At 45.8% G+C, this 18,147-nt stretch overlaps 1 protein-coding gene across 8 annotated transcripts in view; it reads left to right on the top strand.

Annotated features, from left to right (window-relative positions):
• SMARCA2 (SWI/SNF related, matrix associated, actin dependent regulator of chromatin, subfamily a, member 2) overlaps nucleotides 1-18,147 on the top strand; it is a 179,535-nt gene that overhangs the window by 27,288 nt on the left and 134,100 nt on the right. For all 8 annotated transcript variants that reach the window (XM_045065039.1, XM_045065045.1, XM_045065043.1 and 5 more), the window contains exons 5-9: nucleotides 3,025-3,280; nucleotides 10,843-10,969; nucleotides 13,089-13,262; nucleotides 14,373-14,546; nucleotides 16,901-17,071. In XM_045065039.1, the coding sequence (XP_044920974.1) occupies nucleotides 3,025-3,280; nucleotides 10,843-10,969; nucleotides 13,089-13,262; nucleotides 14,373-14,546; nucleotides 16,901-17,071 (902 nt within the window). The remainder of the gene's footprint in view (nucleotides 1-3,024; nucleotides 3,281-10,842; nucleotides 10,970-13,088; nucleotides 13,263-14,372; nucleotides 14,547-16,900; nucleotides 17,072-18,147) is intronic.

Below are 18,147 nucleotides of genomic sequence, written 5' to 3'. Positions count from 1 at the left end.
ATGGCTTCTGTTGATAGAGAGCCGACCTCGCCAGGTACCTCAGCTCTGCGCGGCCTGAGGGACAAGCAAGAAATGCAAAAAAACCGGCAGTTACATTCTGGGCATGTCCGTCTGCGGCAAGCTGCCCTCGCTTCCCTGGGCTCTGTAAGTAGGAGTTTTTATGTAATCTGTTGGGAGGGAGGAAAAAATAGCCCCACGCAGTAAATGAACTCGCGGTGTTTAGTCGGGAAAGGAATTTGCTTGTAAGTGGCTCTTGATAGGAGCTCGGCAGGAAGCAGGTGGCAAGCCGACTTATCTGAGTGTTTGTGCCAAGTCGTCTTGAGCCACAGAAACATCCTGAAGTTTGCTGTAGGAGAGTGTACTCTCAACACTGCCAGCCAGCACAGTACCAAGCTTCCCTAAAAGCCTTGCCTTCGCCATGGGGTTTCTCTATAAAGCTAAGTAACTGAATGAGACTTAATCTTCTTGGCCTTGCTAGTATTAAAAATGACCAGAGTGGAGGCTTGGAGCGTGTGGCTACCCGGTCTCACTGAGTCCTCGCTCCCATCCTAGGGGGTGAGGTTACGACCCCATTCTACGGATGGGGAGACTGAGCCTCACGGGGTTAAGGGACTAGCTCAGGCTCGTTGACAGCAAGTTGTGGGACTTTTTGAATTGGGAGACTTGAATATGGAAGTTCATGTTTGGGTCTCTGTCTCTCTGCTTCTCCATTTTAAGGGTCGGTCAGCTGGCTAAGAATGTCTTTGTCTTTAATGAATTCAGAAAGTCAAATTATTGGGTGTATTAGATCTTGTCTTGAGTCATAGGCTAAAAATGATTAGGACTGGAACTAGGAGTATCAGACATGGTTTGGATACCATCCTTTGATGAAATGTGGCTTTAAAAATATAGACTTGAATATACCTCAAGGAGTCATCAGAGGCTTCTGCGTAGGTAATTACAGGCAAGAAAGCTAACGAAGAAAGTTCTGGAACCAGGTGGAATGTGTAACACTAGTGCCCTGTTCTGGCTTTTGTTGATGAATTATTTAAACTTTGAAAGAAGGAAAATACTCGTAGAACTGAACACCAAGTAATTATTGTGATATCGTATCAGCAAGACCCGCATTTTCTTTATTAAAGATGGTGGTGTTTTTAGGGGGCGCAATGAGTGGGTTTTAGTATGCTTATACCAAGTTTTGAAATATATTTAATTCTATCAGTTTCTTAAGTTTATTAAGGAGATTTATAGAATCACAGAGAATCAACCTGTTAGAAATCTCTGTCTCTCTCCTCTTTTTGGCTGGATCACACCTAAAGTAAACTAGATGAAAAATCTACCCTGTTTTAAAGACCTCTAGGGAAAACATTCTAAAACATCCCTCCATAACTCATTCCAATGCTTAACAACCCTGAGATTTAATGTGTAGAAATCGGTTTCTTATATACGGATGAAGGAAACTTCTAAATATAAAATATTATGAAACGCGATGCATTATGTAAAAGACTTCCCATTCAGAAAAAAAAAAATCAAGAAAGTATTTAGCTGAAAAGAATCTCTTTATTACGACAGTACATCTACGATGCTTAAAATAGAAAATTTTTTTAAATGTTTTTTTTTTTTTTCCCTGAAGAGTTTTTCATTCCTCACTGGACCTAGGGCTACCTCAGGACTATGTAGCTGCACGTGTTTTGGAAAGTTTACCTAATTTCACAAGGAAGGTGAAAAAAAGCACATTAGTCCCTCCCCCGCACACACACACGTGTACAGTTTCCTAAGCAGTTTGTTCTAATTCCTCACATTCTTCCTGTCAAAATGTTTGCTTATACTCTCCTTGCATTGTCATTTAAGCCCATTTCTGAGTGGTGTTGGCTGGAAATTGAATAAATGTGTCTAATTTTTCATAATGTATGTCTTTGTATGGTTAATTATTAAGGCGCTCTGAAGTATACAGACTATTATTTTATTACCGTATAATAGTTTTAACTTTTCTTAGAGAAGATATAGAAAATGCTTGGGAGAATGCCTCTCAGAGGTTTTAACAACTTAGATTTTTTTTTCATTTCCTAATTCATCTGGTAGCATCACTAATCTTATTTATAATTTTGAAGTAAGTAAAATTTTAACTATAAAGAGAGAGAGAACACTTCTTATTTTCGGTCCATACCTAGCAATCAATTTGAACTCCTGAAGTTTAATGTGGAAAATTGCATTAAATTAACTTATTAAGTGCATTTTGATAAGCTTGATGATTGCGTATCCCTTTATTCTGTTAGCATGAGAAAAAAAATGCTCTCCTGAATCTTAATATTTGCTAGTTTTTATGGGTGGAATGAGTGGATTTGCTCCCCCCCACACACACACACTGAATGTTTTCAGAAACACTTTCTTATATGTGGTTAAAACACACACACACACACACAAACGAACCTTCAATTCCTGAGATGCACTGATGAAGCCTGAAATGTGCCTTTTAGGTCATTAAGGGAAAACATGTGCGCCTTTTGGTTCGCAGGGAGGGCTGGCCGGGCTGCCGGCTGTGTTTGGAAACCCCAGCTTAGGCGAAGGGTCTGTCTCAAGCCCCACAAGGTGCAGCCTGCAGAATGGGATGTTAGGACCGCACTCAGATTGCATCTGGCTACAGGACTCCCTAACTTTCCTGAGCTCTTGAATGCACCTGCAATCCTTAAAAAGACAAAAACAAAACCAAAAAACCCCAACAGCCTACTCTAGAGCTCCATTAAGAGCTGACCATCCGTTTCTTGAATGTATGTACGAATTGCATCGTCTTTGGGCCATGTCACCGGTGTTCATCAGTGAAGGCCCCGCGCTCTGAGAACAGATGCCAGGCTCTTCTCACTGACAACCCCCCCCACCTCCCCCCTTCCCCATCTCCTTTCCTCCCCTCCTCCTCCCTTGTCCGGAGATGTTCCGTTGTCCCCCAAGGCGGGGGTGGCCGGCTGCTGGCCGGGGGCCGGCTGCTGGCCGGGGGTGGCCGCAGGGCGCCGGCCCGCCCAAGCTGCCCATGTCGCTCTTGTCCCGCAGGCCCGGGGCCGGAGCTGAGCGGCCCGAGCACCCCGCAGAAGCTGCCGGTGCCCGCGCCCAGCGGCCGGCCCTCGCCCGCGCCCCCCGCCGCCGCGCAGACGCCCGCGGCCGCCGTGCCCGGGCCCTCCGTGCCGCAGCCGGCCCCGGGGCAGCCCTCGCCCGTCCTGCAGCTGCAGCAGAAGCAGAGCCGCATCAGCCCCATCCAGAAACCGCAAGGCCTGGACCCGGTGGAGATCCTGCAGGAGCGCGAGTACAGGTACCCGCACCCATCCCCGGGTGGGGGCTGGCCACAGTGTCCTCCTGAGCACCATGGAGCCCGGGGGAGGTGGGGGGTCGCCCTGCCCTGTGGGACGAGGCCCCGGGCGGGACCCCAAGTTTGTGTGCCACTGGGGTGATGGGAGTGGACAGGACTGTGATTTTCCGCCACGGAGTTAGAAAATGGTCATCACCCCCTGTGACATGCCAGGCACCGTGCTGGGCGCCAGTGAGGTGAAGACAGGAGCCCAGCCCCGAGAGCTTGTAGATCCAAGAAGGGTGTCTTCTCACTTGTAGCCCAAGCGGGGCCTTGTTGTGGCTTGTCATTTCATCCTGCAAATGACTCTGAGCTGGCTGCGCCTTGCGTGCGCCATGCCAGCCGGACCTTCAGGGTCATGACCCATCGCATGCTACTAGAGCTACTGAGTGGGTTTTTCATTGTAATGTGTGCATTTGTGGCTCTCCTGCTTGCTCCGGCCTTAGGAGTAAGCTGCCTTCACGCAGAGTCCATATTTAACTCTTATTCCAGAAACTTGATTCTCACCTGACTTGGCACATTTGTCCTCATCCGTGGTTGGCAAACTTTTTCTGTAAAAGGCCTCATGGTAAACATTTTACCCTTTGCAGGCCCATAGCGAAGGTCCCTCAGCTCTGCCCTTATCATGAGAGCGTTCACAGACAATGATGTACTGGCCGTGTTCCAATAAAACTTGATTTATAAAAACGGACTGTGGACAAGCTGGAGCTAGCAGGCCCTTCATATAAATAAATGGTTAATGTTAACCAAAAAGAGAGTCCATGAGTAAGGATTCAAGATAAAACAAGGCTAAGATCATGGTCTCTGGAGTTGGCCAGTCGTGCGGCCTCTGTCACTTACCAGCTGTGTTACCTTGGTCAAGTTACATCTCTCTCTCTCTCCTTTTTTTTTCTAAGATTTTATTTATTTACTTGAGAGGGAGAGAGAGAGAGCATATGTGAGGGGGGTGGAAGGGGAGAGGGAGAGGGAGAGAGAATCCCAAGCAGACTCCCCACTGAGTGTGGAGCCTGACATGGAGCTCAGTCCCATCACCCTGAGATCATAACCTGAGCTGAAATCAAGAGTCAGACCCTTAACCAGCTGAGCCACCCGGGCATCCCAAGTGACATCTCTTCTCTGTGACTCAGTTTCCTTCGGTGTTAAAAGAGAGTGTTGCAGTAGCTCTTGTAGTGGGGGAGACTAAACAATACGAAGATTTTGAGTACATATCAGCCATTACCTTTTCCTGATTATTATTTCAGTCAAAAGAAAACTGAAGTTTAGAAGTCCTAGGGAATGTTAGTAAATAACATCCAGGCTCCCTTGAAAGACATTATCTGGGTCTTTATTGAAAAACGCATGACTTGTTATTAGATTAAAATACTAACTTGCCAGCTTTGAGTGTGACTCTGAGGAAGAAATCACAGTACTTGCCATTAAACGTGCTTAGCTTTTTGGATGAAGCGTAGAGCTCTGCTCTCATTCCTAGTACTAATCCTCAGTGAAGAGCTTTCATATTGCCGTTCCCCGAGTTTTAGGTACCCCTAGAGAGTTAGATACCCATCAGTCCGTTGGGATTGCAGTGTTGCTATGCCGATCACTGTGTGGTACGAAGTCAAATGTTAGCCCTATATTCTTATTTGGGGTCGGAGAACTTTTTTATACATGGTGCTGTATGCTGTTTTCAAGTTAAAAAAAAAAAAGTCAAAGGCATTTCTTTTACAAGATTTATTTATTTAAGACAGCGCATATATTGGCAAGCGGGGAAGAGATTGAGCGAGGGGGAAGCAGAGCCCCGTGGGATGCGGTACTCGAGGCTGCCTAACCGACTGAGCCTCCCATGGAGCCCCATAGGTATTTTTAAAAAAAGACAGTAAATGGAATCAAGGAGGTATTGTTTAGTTACTCTAAAATCCTGACTTCCTAAGAGCTAGCATTTTTGTTCCCTTTCTTGAATGTGCGAAGCTACCAGGACTGTTGTCTGTCATGCGAACGACATTCAGAACAGACACTCTCTATACCTAGAAACACATCTGGACTTTTTTTTTCCTTACGCAGCCTGTGTCATGGGTGTGTATGTGTTTTACTGAGTCCTAAATTTTCTTTATCGTTTTTACCAGAACTTTAATTTGCAGGCCTTTCTAGTCATGAGCCCATTTTAGCCCCTTTTTTAGAAGTGATCTTAACAGAAGACATCCCAGAGTATACAGGACTGAGTGGTACGGTATAGCCTGTTCCAGGGTGGAAATGTTTTGGTCCTCTGGTCCCATGCCAATAAGAAAAAAAAAATACAGGTGTCAGTATCTTTTAAATGATAAGCCCTGCACGATATGGGGTAATGACTATTGTCATATTATTATCATTGCTTGATAAACATCTCCTCTTCTGTAAAGCCACGTGGCTTCTGAAACCATCGCTCTGGCAACCCTGGGTCCGCAAACCTGGTGGGGTCTTTGGACTTGAACTTTCCTGCGGCCATCTTGAGAAGAGGTATAGGTTTCCATGGGCAGCCTTGCAGTGTATCTTTTATCTTCCTTGGTCAGAGGGGCGAGAGCTGACTTCTCTGTATGGAGATGAATTGTTCAGCAGCAGAAATTAATTACATTTTTCCTTTAGAAAGGGTTTGATCAAGTGCTGTGGGCTCTTGTGAGAGACAGCAGAGGAACCCTTGCCCCTTGATGAGAGAGCGGCTCACTCATCTTTAGCACCAGTAACTGGGGGCGGGGGGGGGGGTCCAATTTTTTTTGTCTTCTGATTGAGTAATTTGAGCAAGGTCTAAGGGGGAAAAAAAGCCCTCTTCCATAATTTTATGAACTTGGTTGGAGCAAAAATCATCTGTCAGAAACTCTAACAGATGTTCATGTCTTTGACCATTGTAATATCACTTACCTCATCTGCGAAAATTGAAGGGAACTTGTCAGAATCTCAGCTTTCTTTCTAACTTTTAAGTCATTTGGCTGTTTCTCTTGTTCATCATAAAATCAGAATCTTGACAAATTGACCTTCTTCACGCGGCAAGAGCATAAATAAGTTTCTGCCTGTGCACACTTTGCCTCAGATCCGTACAAGCTCTACCATTAAAACATTTTGTTCTCATTTAAATTGGATCCTTTTCTTCTTGACCATCTTTCTCTTAATGATGGAACGGACTGCCTTTTCCTGTAGTAAGTGTTGGAGAGATATTTCCAGTGCTTCTCGCCCCCACCCCGGCCTTTGTGGCACACTTTCCTTGCCCTGTCAGTATATCTGACTTCTGTTCTTCCACTCCAAGGTACACATTTGGGCAAAAGGGCTCGGAGTTGTCACAGTAGGAGGCAGACGAATTCTACAGATGTTTACATGGAAGGTGCACTTGTCATTCCAAAGAGTTCTCCGAGAAGAGCCCGGTCACATCAGGCCAGGCCTCTCCGGGATCACCTCTGGATTTAGTGTGGACACAGTGGCGCACCTTGCTTCAGGAAGCAAGCCCCGTCTGCTTAGCCTGCCTTCTGTCCTTCCCCAGCTCCCCCAGTGAAGCCCTGAAATTCCTTCTGAAAATTACCAAGGGCCGTTTTATCAGCAGAGTTACAAAAAGTCAGACTCCCTCTCCCTCTCTCTTATTTTTTTTTTTTTTTAAGTGTCACTCAGCTTCTTGAAGGAACAAAATGTACCAGTGTCATTTTCTGTTCAAATAACTCTCCTACAGGAATCATAAACTTCTCCTCCGGACCTGAGCAAATATTCTGTTACCTCTAATGGAACTCTTTTTCTTGCCGGAACAGTAACCCCTCTTGATTTACTGTTCAATCTGTATGAAAAACCTGAGTGACCTAATTCTGCTTCAATTTTCTGTGCTCGTGAGGACACTAAATGAGTCTCCTGCAGTTAGCAGTATTGCTTGTGTTGTTGTTTCTGGAAGTTTAGAATCTCAAATCTCTTTATCGGACTACCTGCTGGATCCTATTGATGGGGAGACGAAATTGTCTGGAGAGGAGCGTTATTTAAAATGAAGATTTCTATTAACAATGACAACAACCACCGCAAGGAGAGAAAATTTCCTACATTAAAGGAGCCCCTCCTGGACCCTCGCTCCCCACCCACCCCGCGCTGAACCAAGTGCATGTAATTTTACTCTGGAATCTCCCTTCCCTATTCTGCAGTTTAAATGTTCACACTTGGCACTTCTTGCCTCCCTTTCGTAAAAGAAAATTCTTTTGTGCTGGGGAAGCTGAGATTCACTGACCAATCACTAGGCCCTTTGGAGAAGCAGACGTTTCAGGAAGAAGACCCCCGCCCCCACACCAGCTCCCACCTTCTCCGACTCCCCACCGTCCTCCGTCTCTCCTGCTCCCTGTGACTTCATCTCGGTGCTCTCAGCCCTGTTGTCCTAAGATTATTTGTTTAGTCTTATTTCCACAGACCTTTGGAAGATTAAGGAAAAGCAGATATGCCTCTAATTTCACACCTGACCCACTTTGTCAAAGAGAGGAAACCAGAACACCAAGGATGGTTGGAGTTCTGGGATATTCAGATGAAAAAGGTCTACAGTCAATCTAGAACCAGGGAAGTAGCCTAATGAAATCACTGGCTCTCATCACTAATTTTCCTATAATATGGTCTTCGTTTCTGCCATATTCTGTTGGTTAAAGCCTCTGCCTTCGGCTCAGGTCATGATCCCAGGGTCCTGGGATCGAGTCCCACATTGGGCTCTCTGCTCAGCGGGGAGCCTGCTTCCTCCTCTCTCTCTGCCTGCCTCTCTACCTACTTGTGATCTCTGTCTGTCAAATAAATAAATAAATAAAATCTTTTAAAAAAAATTACATATTTTTTTAAAAAGTAGTAGGTTTTTCTATCAAACTTGTAGTTAAGATGCATCATCTTTGGCTATAATTGGAGATTTGGGGCTATGTCACTATTTAAAAAATTGAATTGGACAAATGAAATGGACCTTCGTTCCTACAGTGAAAAATAAAATAAAAATTAAAAAAAAAAAAAAAAAAACATGCTAGAGGCACATGGATGGCTCAGTGGGTTAAGCCTTTGGCTTTGGTCATGATCCCAGGGTCCTGGGATCGAGCCCCGCAACATGCTCTCTGCTCAGCAGGGAACCTGCTTCTACCCCCTCTCTCTGCCTGCCTCTCTCTGCCTACTTGTGATCTCTGTCTGTCAAATGAATAAATAAAATCTTTAAAAAAAATGAAAATGATCCCATGAGTATCAATAGGAATGTGAAAGAATGTTGGGTAAGTCTGAATAATTTGATGAAAAGAAGAAAATGGTGGAAGTTTATTATTTTTTATTTTATTTATTTATTTTTATTTATTTCAAAACTGATGGAAGTTTACTTGTTTGCACTCGCAGATGTTTAGTCTGTTGCAAAGAGGAGAGAAAGCGCCACTTAAAGGTGTGATCACTTGTGTTGGCACATCCAGTTGGAACAACAGCAGGATAACAAAGACAGTACTACTAATAGCACATTCCGACGATGAATCAGTCAGGAAATCAGAATTAATAATGTGTGTGTACCAAATAAGATAGGAATCTGTCATAATATTGTTTGCAGTGAATTCAGTGAAAAAAATGATGTTTCTCTTACTATCATTTTTGAAGTTTTGAAAAAATCCCACTTCCTTTTCTACCAGAGCAAACAGCTATTAGTTTTTAGTTTTTGTTTTTGTTTTTTTAAATTGTTTTTTAAATTTTGTTTTTTAAAATCCCACTTCCTTTTCTACCAGAGCAAACAGCTATTAGTTTTTAGTTTTTGTTTTTGTTTTTTTAAATTAACTATTTTGAAGTATTAGGATATTTTGTGACATCTAGGTCAGATAAGATTTTACTTTTCCATGTTAACACACAGTATCTTAAAAGCTGACAAAACCATGATACAGATTTATGTTTAGTTTTTTTACTTTTTTTTAAGGTTTTATTTTTTAAGTAATCTCTACACCCAACATGGGGCTTGAACTTACAACCGTGAGACCAAGCATCGCAGCCTCCACCAACTGAGCCAGCCAGGCGCCCCACATAATATGAATTTTTACAAAAATCTTTAATTATCAGCTTTTATACTTGAAGGTCCCAGCGCTGCAGTTAGGAAGTGGATATTCGTTATCTAGGGTGTCACTGTGGGGAGTCAGGCAAATGAGGACTTCTGTCTGGGCCCCTTCTGCACTTGCTCTGTGAAGTCTGCCTGTTGCTTGCTATCTCCAAACCTGAATTTTTTCATCGGGAAGATGGGACCATTATAACATTGACCTTGTAGGGGGTGCGAGTGTGCGTGCATGTGTGCGTGCGTGTGACCGAGACAGAAGGAGAGAGGGAGGGAGGAAGAATTAAACTTTGTGCATTAGCTACACCTTAGTGTAGTGAGTGTTAACTTAGTTTAACTTACTGCCTTTTACTGTTCTCCATGAAATCTATTCAAGACGCTCCTGCCCCAAGTTTGGAGGGAGGTAGTTCTAAAAATAGATTTAAACGGCATGTAATTATTTGTAAGGACAGGATCCAGGCGAACCTGAAGCCAGTGTATATGGGTGACGGTAAAAGTATCCCAACTGAGTGAAGAAAGTGGGATGTCTTTTCTCTTCTGTTCTGCTTTTATTATGAAGAAGGGCCTGCAGTCATATTTTTGAGGATGTCTGAGATGAGACTCCACAGCAATCCTTCTCTAGAAGTTCATAGTTTTTATTTTTTATTTTTTTAAAAGTTTTATTTATTTCTTTATTTGGCAGAGAGAGCGAGCGAGAGAGAGCACAAACGGGGAGCAGGAGAGGGGGAAGCAGGCTCCCCGCTGAGCAGGGAGCCTGATGCGGGGCTCGATCCCAGGACCCTGGGATCATAACGTGAGCCCAATGCAGATGCTTAACCGACTGAGCCACCCAGGTGCCCCAGAAACTCGCAGTTTTTAAACGCTGTTACTTTACCATCCTGTGCTGCCCCAACCCTGATTTTTAAAAATGCCTAATTTGCCTCTTCTTTTTCAGACAAGCCCGGCTCACAGAGGAAGTGGTTGTGGTTGGCAGGGCTCTCTCTGACCGTTTTGGGTTGGCTGATTTCTGTGGCCTCAGCAGCACCTAAAAGGGCCCTTGTTCACTCAGCTTTAACGGCTGTTGTCATCAGCGTCTTGGCAAGGAGAGCAAATGGCCCGGTTGCCTGGGGCAGGCCTAGAAATTAGGAAGAGATGTCAAGTTCTGCACTCTGACCAGCGGGGCATTTGGGAGCCAAACCCGCCATCCTGTTTCTCGTTTTCTGTCTGTTCAAGGCGAGCTGTGACACTTGACTTCCCTCCTCGGTGTATCACCAGCCCTTCTTGTGGGTGTTAGAGAGAGGTCAGGGAAGAAGGTCAGAGTGTCCCGTAACACGTAGCACCTGTCTGCATTCACGCGAAGGTAGCTTTTCTCTGTTGGACATCAGAAGCTCTAGTTGGGTGTCAGAAGTCAGCCGGCCGGTAACGTCTGGAATGTGTCTGGCCGGGAACTTAGACCCACTAAGGGTTCTCATTTATCATTAAGGCTAAATCATAATGTGTATTTCCACCTCCCCTTCCCTCATGTCATTGTTTCCTCTAGGCTCCAGGCTCGCATAGCACATAGGATACAAGAACTGGAAAATCTGCCTGGCTCTTTGCCACCAGATTTACGAACCAAAGCAACGGTGGAACTGAAAGCACTTCGGTTACTCAATTTTCAGCGTCAGGTAATGCCTTTTCCCCAGCGAATCTGAGATATAGGACATAGATGTACGTCTGTTCAATGCTGTTATAAAGATAGAAACTGAGTAAAACAGTATATCTTTTAGACCGCCTGCATAGAGCTCAAAATAATGAAGACTGAATTGTTTATTGTTCGTTCTTTCTTTTTTTTTTTTTTTTTTGCTTCTGTATATCAGAGACAACCCCCCGCCCCATATTATGGTTTCCAAAGTCAGAGTAATGGCATTTTGTTACCGTGGATGAAACCTCGAGAATGAATGGGATATATATATATAGAGAGAGAGATATATCTCTCTCTCTAGATATATATAGATATATCTAGAGAGAGAGAGAGACCAGAGCCTCTTTTGTAAACACGAATGTAAAATCTGAGCCGTGATGACGAAAATAATTTTAACAAATATCATAGCAGCTCTGTGAAATGAATAACTCATCATTTACAGAAACATGTCAAACCGTTTGACCCCATCAGTCACCCCACGTGGTGACTAATTGTGAATGATCATCTCTTTTCTTCCTGTGGTTCTTAGTGGCCGCTGGTGAATCAGAGCTAGTGCCATGAGCTGTTTTATCATCTCAGATACTAGAGAAATGAAGGAGAACGAATTGTTACGTCGATGAGTTTTGCTTTGTGAAGCCAACAGGTGCAGGTCGCCCAATCCGCGCACTGCCTCATTTAAGCCAAAGGGGAAGAGGGGCGTGTGCTTCTCAGGAGGGTGGGTTGACTTGGTGAAAGTCTCGGGGTGTGCAAAATGAATTATTAATGGATGAAAGTAGTTTGGAAGTATTGAATTGCATGACTCGGTCTGTTGCAGGAAGTGACTGAAATCGCAAAGCTACCCCACTTGCTACTGTCCCATGAACCTGGGAGTGCATTTGCCCTCTTGGTTATAATGTCCGTGGTGGTGGGGTGCTAGTTGGCCATAGTTCCATGGGAGCAGATTTCAGCTGGAAGTCGAAAAGAAAGAAAATAAAAGGCTTGATCCAGTACTGTTAAATGATTAATAACCAAGCATATTTTCACAAGTGAGATTATAGTCCGATTCGCTTCACTATGCCAGACTCTTACTGGTCTCTGATTTTTTGCTTGATATTATAGAAAAATCCACGATTTATGAAGCTTCCCAGTGAACTAACTGTAATTGATGCTGAGTTGAGTTTCAATTGAATTATTATTTTAATGTATACTTCCTAACCCCATCCCTGGCTGCCACCACATAACATACAACGTGGATAGGACATCATATTGATGATCATCTAGGGGCGCCTGGGTGGCTCAGTCATTAAGCGTCTGTCTGGCTTCGGCTCATGTCATGATCCCAGGGCCCTGGGATCGAGCCTTGCATCGGGCTCTCTGCTTCTCCCTCTCCCACTCCCCCTGCTTGTGTTCCCTCTCTTGCTGTGTCTCTCTCCGTCAAGTAAATAAATAAAATCTAAAAAAAAAAAAAAAAAACATCATATTAATGATAATCTAAAGGAACTCCATGATATAGTGTGAAATGTAAATATCTCCAAGAATATCATTATTGGGAGTGGGGGAAGCCAGCGCCAGTGCTTCCCGTCGTCTGTGTGAGCATGAACGTTGAACTGATGTTCAATGTGAGTGCCTGCAGCTCCTGTATGCGAACAGGAAGTCATTTCTCCACTCTTTTTTTTAACAGAGCAGCATTCAAGCTAATCTTTAGACACAAAGAGAATGTTACTGTGGCACTTAAAATGAAGTCAAATATTTCAGAAGATCATTAGCTAATTAATACCATTAGAATAATTAAGCAGAATGAATGAATTTATTTAAAACCCAAGTCAGCGTCTGGTTTTTTTTAGTGATAACAGTGCTGTGAGTGTGTGTGTGTGTGTGTGTGTGTGTTTCCCCTGATCTGAATGTCTTGGAAAGAAAACTTATGCCATCTTTGAAAATACACCATAGATTTTGCATGGTGTAGTCCCTTCACTTACAAAAAAGGCCACCTGTGATGCCGAACCTTCTAGAGTCTGTCGTGTGCCTCCACTAACCAGGAGCTGGAGCAGGGCAGGGCCCGGGAGCTAGGCCTTGCCTCTGGGGACAGGCTCTCCAACCACTCTTCCCCCCCTGCCCCTTGACAGCTGAGACAGGAGGTGGTGGCCTGCATGCGACGGGATACCACCCTGGAGACAGCCCTCAACTCCAAAGCCTACAAGCGGAGCAAGCGCCAGACCCTTCGGGAGGCCCGCATGACCGAGAAACTGGAGAAGCAACAGAAGATCGAGCAGGAGCGGAAGCGCCGGCAGAAGCACCAGGTACTGGGGGGCTGGACCCTGCACCCCCACAGTGGCAGAGATGCCCCGACCAAGCCCTCCGGCGGAGGCAGGAGGACTGCAGAACAGACCACGGGGCTGGGCCGTGGGAACATGGCAGAGCAGAAGGGTTCCCTGGAGCTGCAGTAGGCCGACCACCCCAAGGAACAGGAGGGGAGACCAGGCCACGCTGGGGACGTGGGTGGCCTGTCCACGGCCTCCTGTGGCTGGGGTGAGGTGGAGGGCCCTGCCTTCTGGATACCAGGCAGGCGTGCTCCTCACCGTCCCGCCTGCAGCTGCCTGCTGGAGGGGCACGGGCGGGTGGCCGGAGGGCAGAGGCCCCCGGAGTGGGAACTTGGAAGAGGAAAGAAGAGAGCAATTGGTTATTTTTATAGCAAATATGAATACCGTCTCCTGGGCTTTTGCAGGGCCCAGCTGGAGGTCTCCTAGGGGCAGATCTTTTAAAAAACATCCCTTTTCTAGGCGTTTGGAAGTCATTTGATGGCGGATCTGATTTTGCGATGCAATCCCATACATTGTGCTTGTTTTCCTGGGCTTCATTTAGTGCCCGGCTTCGTTTCATTTTGAAAAATGTTAGATGTTTATGGGTACACGTTTCCTCTCCTGTCTTTAAAAGACTGCTCTAAACCCTCTGCGGCGAGTTCAGCTGCCCCTCCATGGTATTTCAAGTCGCGGTCCTAAGACATCTGAGTTAGAGCAGAAGGAGGCATCACTTTTATGACCTGCTCTCCCTGGAAATGGCTGCCTCCCTCAGGTTGATGGGAGGGTGGTTTGCTTTCAGTCTTACCCTCACCCATTTTGCGGCTTCTGTCAGTCCCTGATCTGCAGTTTTCACGAGGCCCTATCCTCGAGGTCCTAGAGGCTTCCCTTACAAGCTGGCGCCTCCTCCCAGAGGCTGCTTTTCCCACTAGCCCCAAATTGTGCAGCTCAGCTATTAAGAGACATCCCAGGGCACCTGCCCCATGGAAAATTCTAGTCTTCTGCTGCTGTGAAAGACACCCTGAGTGTTTTCTTGGGCTCCACGGAAACCTCCGATGACATTGGGAAGTAGGCTTTAAGGATCGTTTTCCCTCTTCCGTTCGGGTCCTATAGGAATACCTCAACAGCATTCTGCAGCATGCAAAAGATTTTAAGGAGTACCATCGGTCTGTGGCCGGGAAGATCCAGAAGCTGTCCAAAGCAGTGGCAACTTGGCACGCCAACACGGAAAGAGAGCAGAAGAAAGAGACGGAACGTATCGAAAAGGAGAGAATGCGGAGACTGATGGTAAGGGGCTCACCTGTGGGGACCACGGGCGGTGGGGTTCCCGTGTGCACCTGTATTGAGAATGTTAAATACACCATCTCAAGAGTGGGTAAAAGCAGCTTGTCAAATATATGAACACGTCCCTTTGAACTTCCTACGGACAGAGTAAAAACATTTCCTTCCTGGACAATGCCTGCCGCAAACCTAGGGCCACAGCTGACGACTATGTAATATTTCCGTGTCCTGGGGTGGCCTTGCTGTGCAGAATATAGCATCTCCCATCAAGGCAGGCAGTTTGCAGGGCATTTAACAACTAGACCTGGAAGGACTGTTATGATTGTTCTTATTAAAATAGTGCCTCTTTGAGACTAAGGACACAAGTTGTTTTGAGCAAATGTGTCATTAACTTGTGTCTGGACTCGAAGAAGGCCCGTTTCTTGAAGCCCCTAGTGCTTAACCCCCCTTTTTTTTAATGGTAGAAATTTCTCTCTTCTAGTGTAAAAAGTGATTTTTAAGTTAATTTTGAAATGTCACTTTTTTGGTTATGGCTGTTATTGTCAGATGCTCTTCATGGATCGTTACCATTGTGCTGTTGTTTTTTTAATCGGGAGATAAATCCAGAAGGGACGGTTCACATTGCTGGCCCGGGTGTCTGGTTTTATTGACCATTCGTTTTTGGAATTGGACCTCAGAGCACACTGTGGATTTCAGAAAAGTCTGTGTGATCTATAATGATAGGAGACCTGTCTATCTGGGACATAATGCCAGACTGTGGGATGGAGATGAAATCGTTAGCCTTGACCCATAATTACGTCCCTGGAAAATTCCAAGTAACACTGTCTTCTTTGGTGGTCCGGTGGTTTGCATTTTGTTTTCATTATCTTTTTTTGGATTCCGAGAGTAAGCACATTTCTAAAGGCTCTGCATGCAGGTACACTGAATCTTGTCATCTTCTCCTACCTCCCTTTCCCCTCCCCCTTTTTTTCCCCCTGGGAAGGAGAAGACTGTCCACGAGATTTCTACCCAGCCAGGGAGGCCCTTTTCTAGTTGTGGGATCTGAGTACGAAGCAGATTTGTCTGATTCAGCTGGAGTGAAACTATATTAGAACCTCAGTAACAGCCTGGCTTGACACTAATGATTAGGCATTTGCAAATCATTAATTTTTGCAATTAAATGATGGAATATAGAGATAACAGAGAAACTGAAGTTTTTTATCACTCTTTCTTCAAGTGAGATCAACCATAACCAAAAGCAATTAGAGTTATAATAGCATTTGGGGTTCCTGCTCATCCACGGGGCAAACAGCAGCTAGACCGAGTGATAAAACGCCTGTCACTCGGGGAGACACTGAAGTGACGCCCCTGGACGGAAGATCCTCGGCTGCGCTGCGGTGTCCTGGCCTCTGGAGGATTTTGTGACATGTTCCTTTTATCCTGAGTCACACGAGGAAAATATTTTGGGATGTCCTTCTATTGGGACGTATTAAAAAGATTTCTCCTGCAATGGCTCCAAGGACATCAGTTTTTATGGCATTTAACCTCATGATGTTGCTTAATGGGAGGTAGAGGTAGAAATGACTGAATCTGTTTTATCACTCAGCAGTATCAAACTCTGGGTGCTAAACGCCTTGCCTGTGGTCACTTAGGCCTGCCCTGCCAGCCTGTGACAAAAATCCCCCCAGATCTGACATTTCCTGTCAACCACCCAGTTTGTCATGCTTTTACATACAAGAAGTTACACTTGTCAAAGTCCATTTGGGTCTTTGCCCTTAGAAGTGCTTGATGAAATGTTTCCTACTGAAATGTTTCCAAATGAAACAATGATATGTCTGGACTTGGCTGCAGGATAGCCCCGTTTGGGACCAGGGAGAGGAGTTGCAGGAAGGGTAGCGGTGAGACGGGAGTCATCACGAGTTCATTTGGGTTGCTTGGTGTTGGTTACCTGACAGACTACACTCCTCTCTCCACTTTGGGTTATTCTTGAGAATTTCCATGCTTCCAAGTGAAGGATACACTTTGGATGATGAATTAGCAAATTTTAGCATCTTTCTCTCTTTTTTTGTTTTGAACAAAGAAACCTAGAAAAACACAGAGCTGAGTCAAAGTCCTTGCCCGCACTGGTAAATAGTGTTGTTTTGGGTCCTGACTTTGCTGCAGAGCCCATGTCCTGGGACTCAGGTGGGCAATGCACTCCCAGGCATGCCCCCCCCAACCCTGACCATCCTGGACTGCGCACAGTCACTCCCGCAGCCTGGGTCATTCAGTGCGCAGCGCCTACCAGCCGTCAGTTCGGACGGTGATGGGGAGCGCTGAGTGGAGAGTGGAACTGTGTACGTCTTTGCTGTGCTCTCATCATGTCCTTCTTTCCTTAATAGGCTGAAGATGAAGAGGGCTACAGAAAACTGATCGATCAAAAGAAAGACCGGCGTTTAGCTTACCTTCTGCAGCAGACCGATGAGTATGTGGCCAACCTGACCAACCTGGTCTGGGAGCACAAGCAAGCCCAAGCAGCGAAAGAGAAGAAGAAGAGGAGGAGGAGGAAGAAGGTGAGAGCCCTGATGGCGGCGGCCGAGGTGGTGGGGGGTGTGCGTATGGTCAGGGGCCACTCGAAGACTCTTTCATCCGCACTCCTTCCTGACCTGGTGGAAGATTCAGGTGACGGAGTTGCAGAAGATGCTTACGCAAGTGGGCGGCACGGTGTGAGGGAGGGAGCCAGGCACAATGGTGTGAGGGAGGGAATCAGGCACAGCGGTGTGAGGGAGGGAACCAGGCACCCCAGAGAGGATGTTGAAGTCATATAAGAGTGTAAGGGGTGGGAAGTGAACTGAAACACTGTAGTCCGTGTTTCCTTGTTCCATAGCATGTTTCAAAATGAAGCATACATGGTCAATTGAAAAAGGAAAAACATGGGCACACGTGTGTTTGCTTGAGGTTAACACCGGTGTGGCAGGGCCATGGGACTAGAGCGGAAAAGGCAAAGTGCTGTTGGAAAGAGCCCGAGGAAGGGGTGAGGGATGGCTCCGGGGTACTGTCAGAGCCTGTTTGAGCCTGTTTGTTCGGATGGACGGCAATGCCCAAATGGTGTATTCAGTTCAGCTGCCCTTTTGTGGCGCTAAGGTGAGTGGGCAGACCAGGGTTTTCGGTCCTGACAGAGGACAGTAAATGGTTTTGTATAAAATAGAACCTAATCAGCATGGAAAGGGAAGGATGAGATTTAGACTCTGAGCTCTGCAGCTGTTGTGATCTCGATGCAGGTGTAAATGGCCCGGGTCGACCTGTGAATGTAGGTCCTCTTGGAAGCTTGAGTGGTCTGGTGGTTTGGTTCTTGGTTCGTATTTGGTTTTCATGGGGGATCCTGAGTGGCCTGGATGCTCCATGTCCACAAGAACCAGGAAGGCTTCATCGGGTCGTGAGGAGCCCGGCTGGGCGGCGTTCATCATGTATTCTCTGCACTGAATCACTGAACAAAACGTTTTTCAAAAAAAAATAATTAATTTCATTGCTCCTGAATTCTCATACCTGCTTCGTAATTAGGGGGGGGGGGGGATGAATGATGGAGAAGGCGCCTCCTGCCCCTGACTCCTTCGGTGTAAGATCGCTGCCTGCATTGTGCAGATGAACA

The sequence above is a fragment of the Mustela putorius genome, unplaced genomic scaffold (assembly GCF_011764305.1).
Source record: "Mustela putorius furo isolate JIRA1106 unplaced genomic scaffold, ASM1176430v1.1 tig00003854_pilon_pilon_pilon, whole genome shotgun sequence".
NCBI classification, from domain to species: domain Eukaryota; kingdom Metazoa; phylum Chordata; class Mammalia; order Carnivora; family Mustelidae; genus Mustela; species Mustela putorius.
This window is presented reverse-complemented; position numbering and strand designations above follow the sequence as displayed.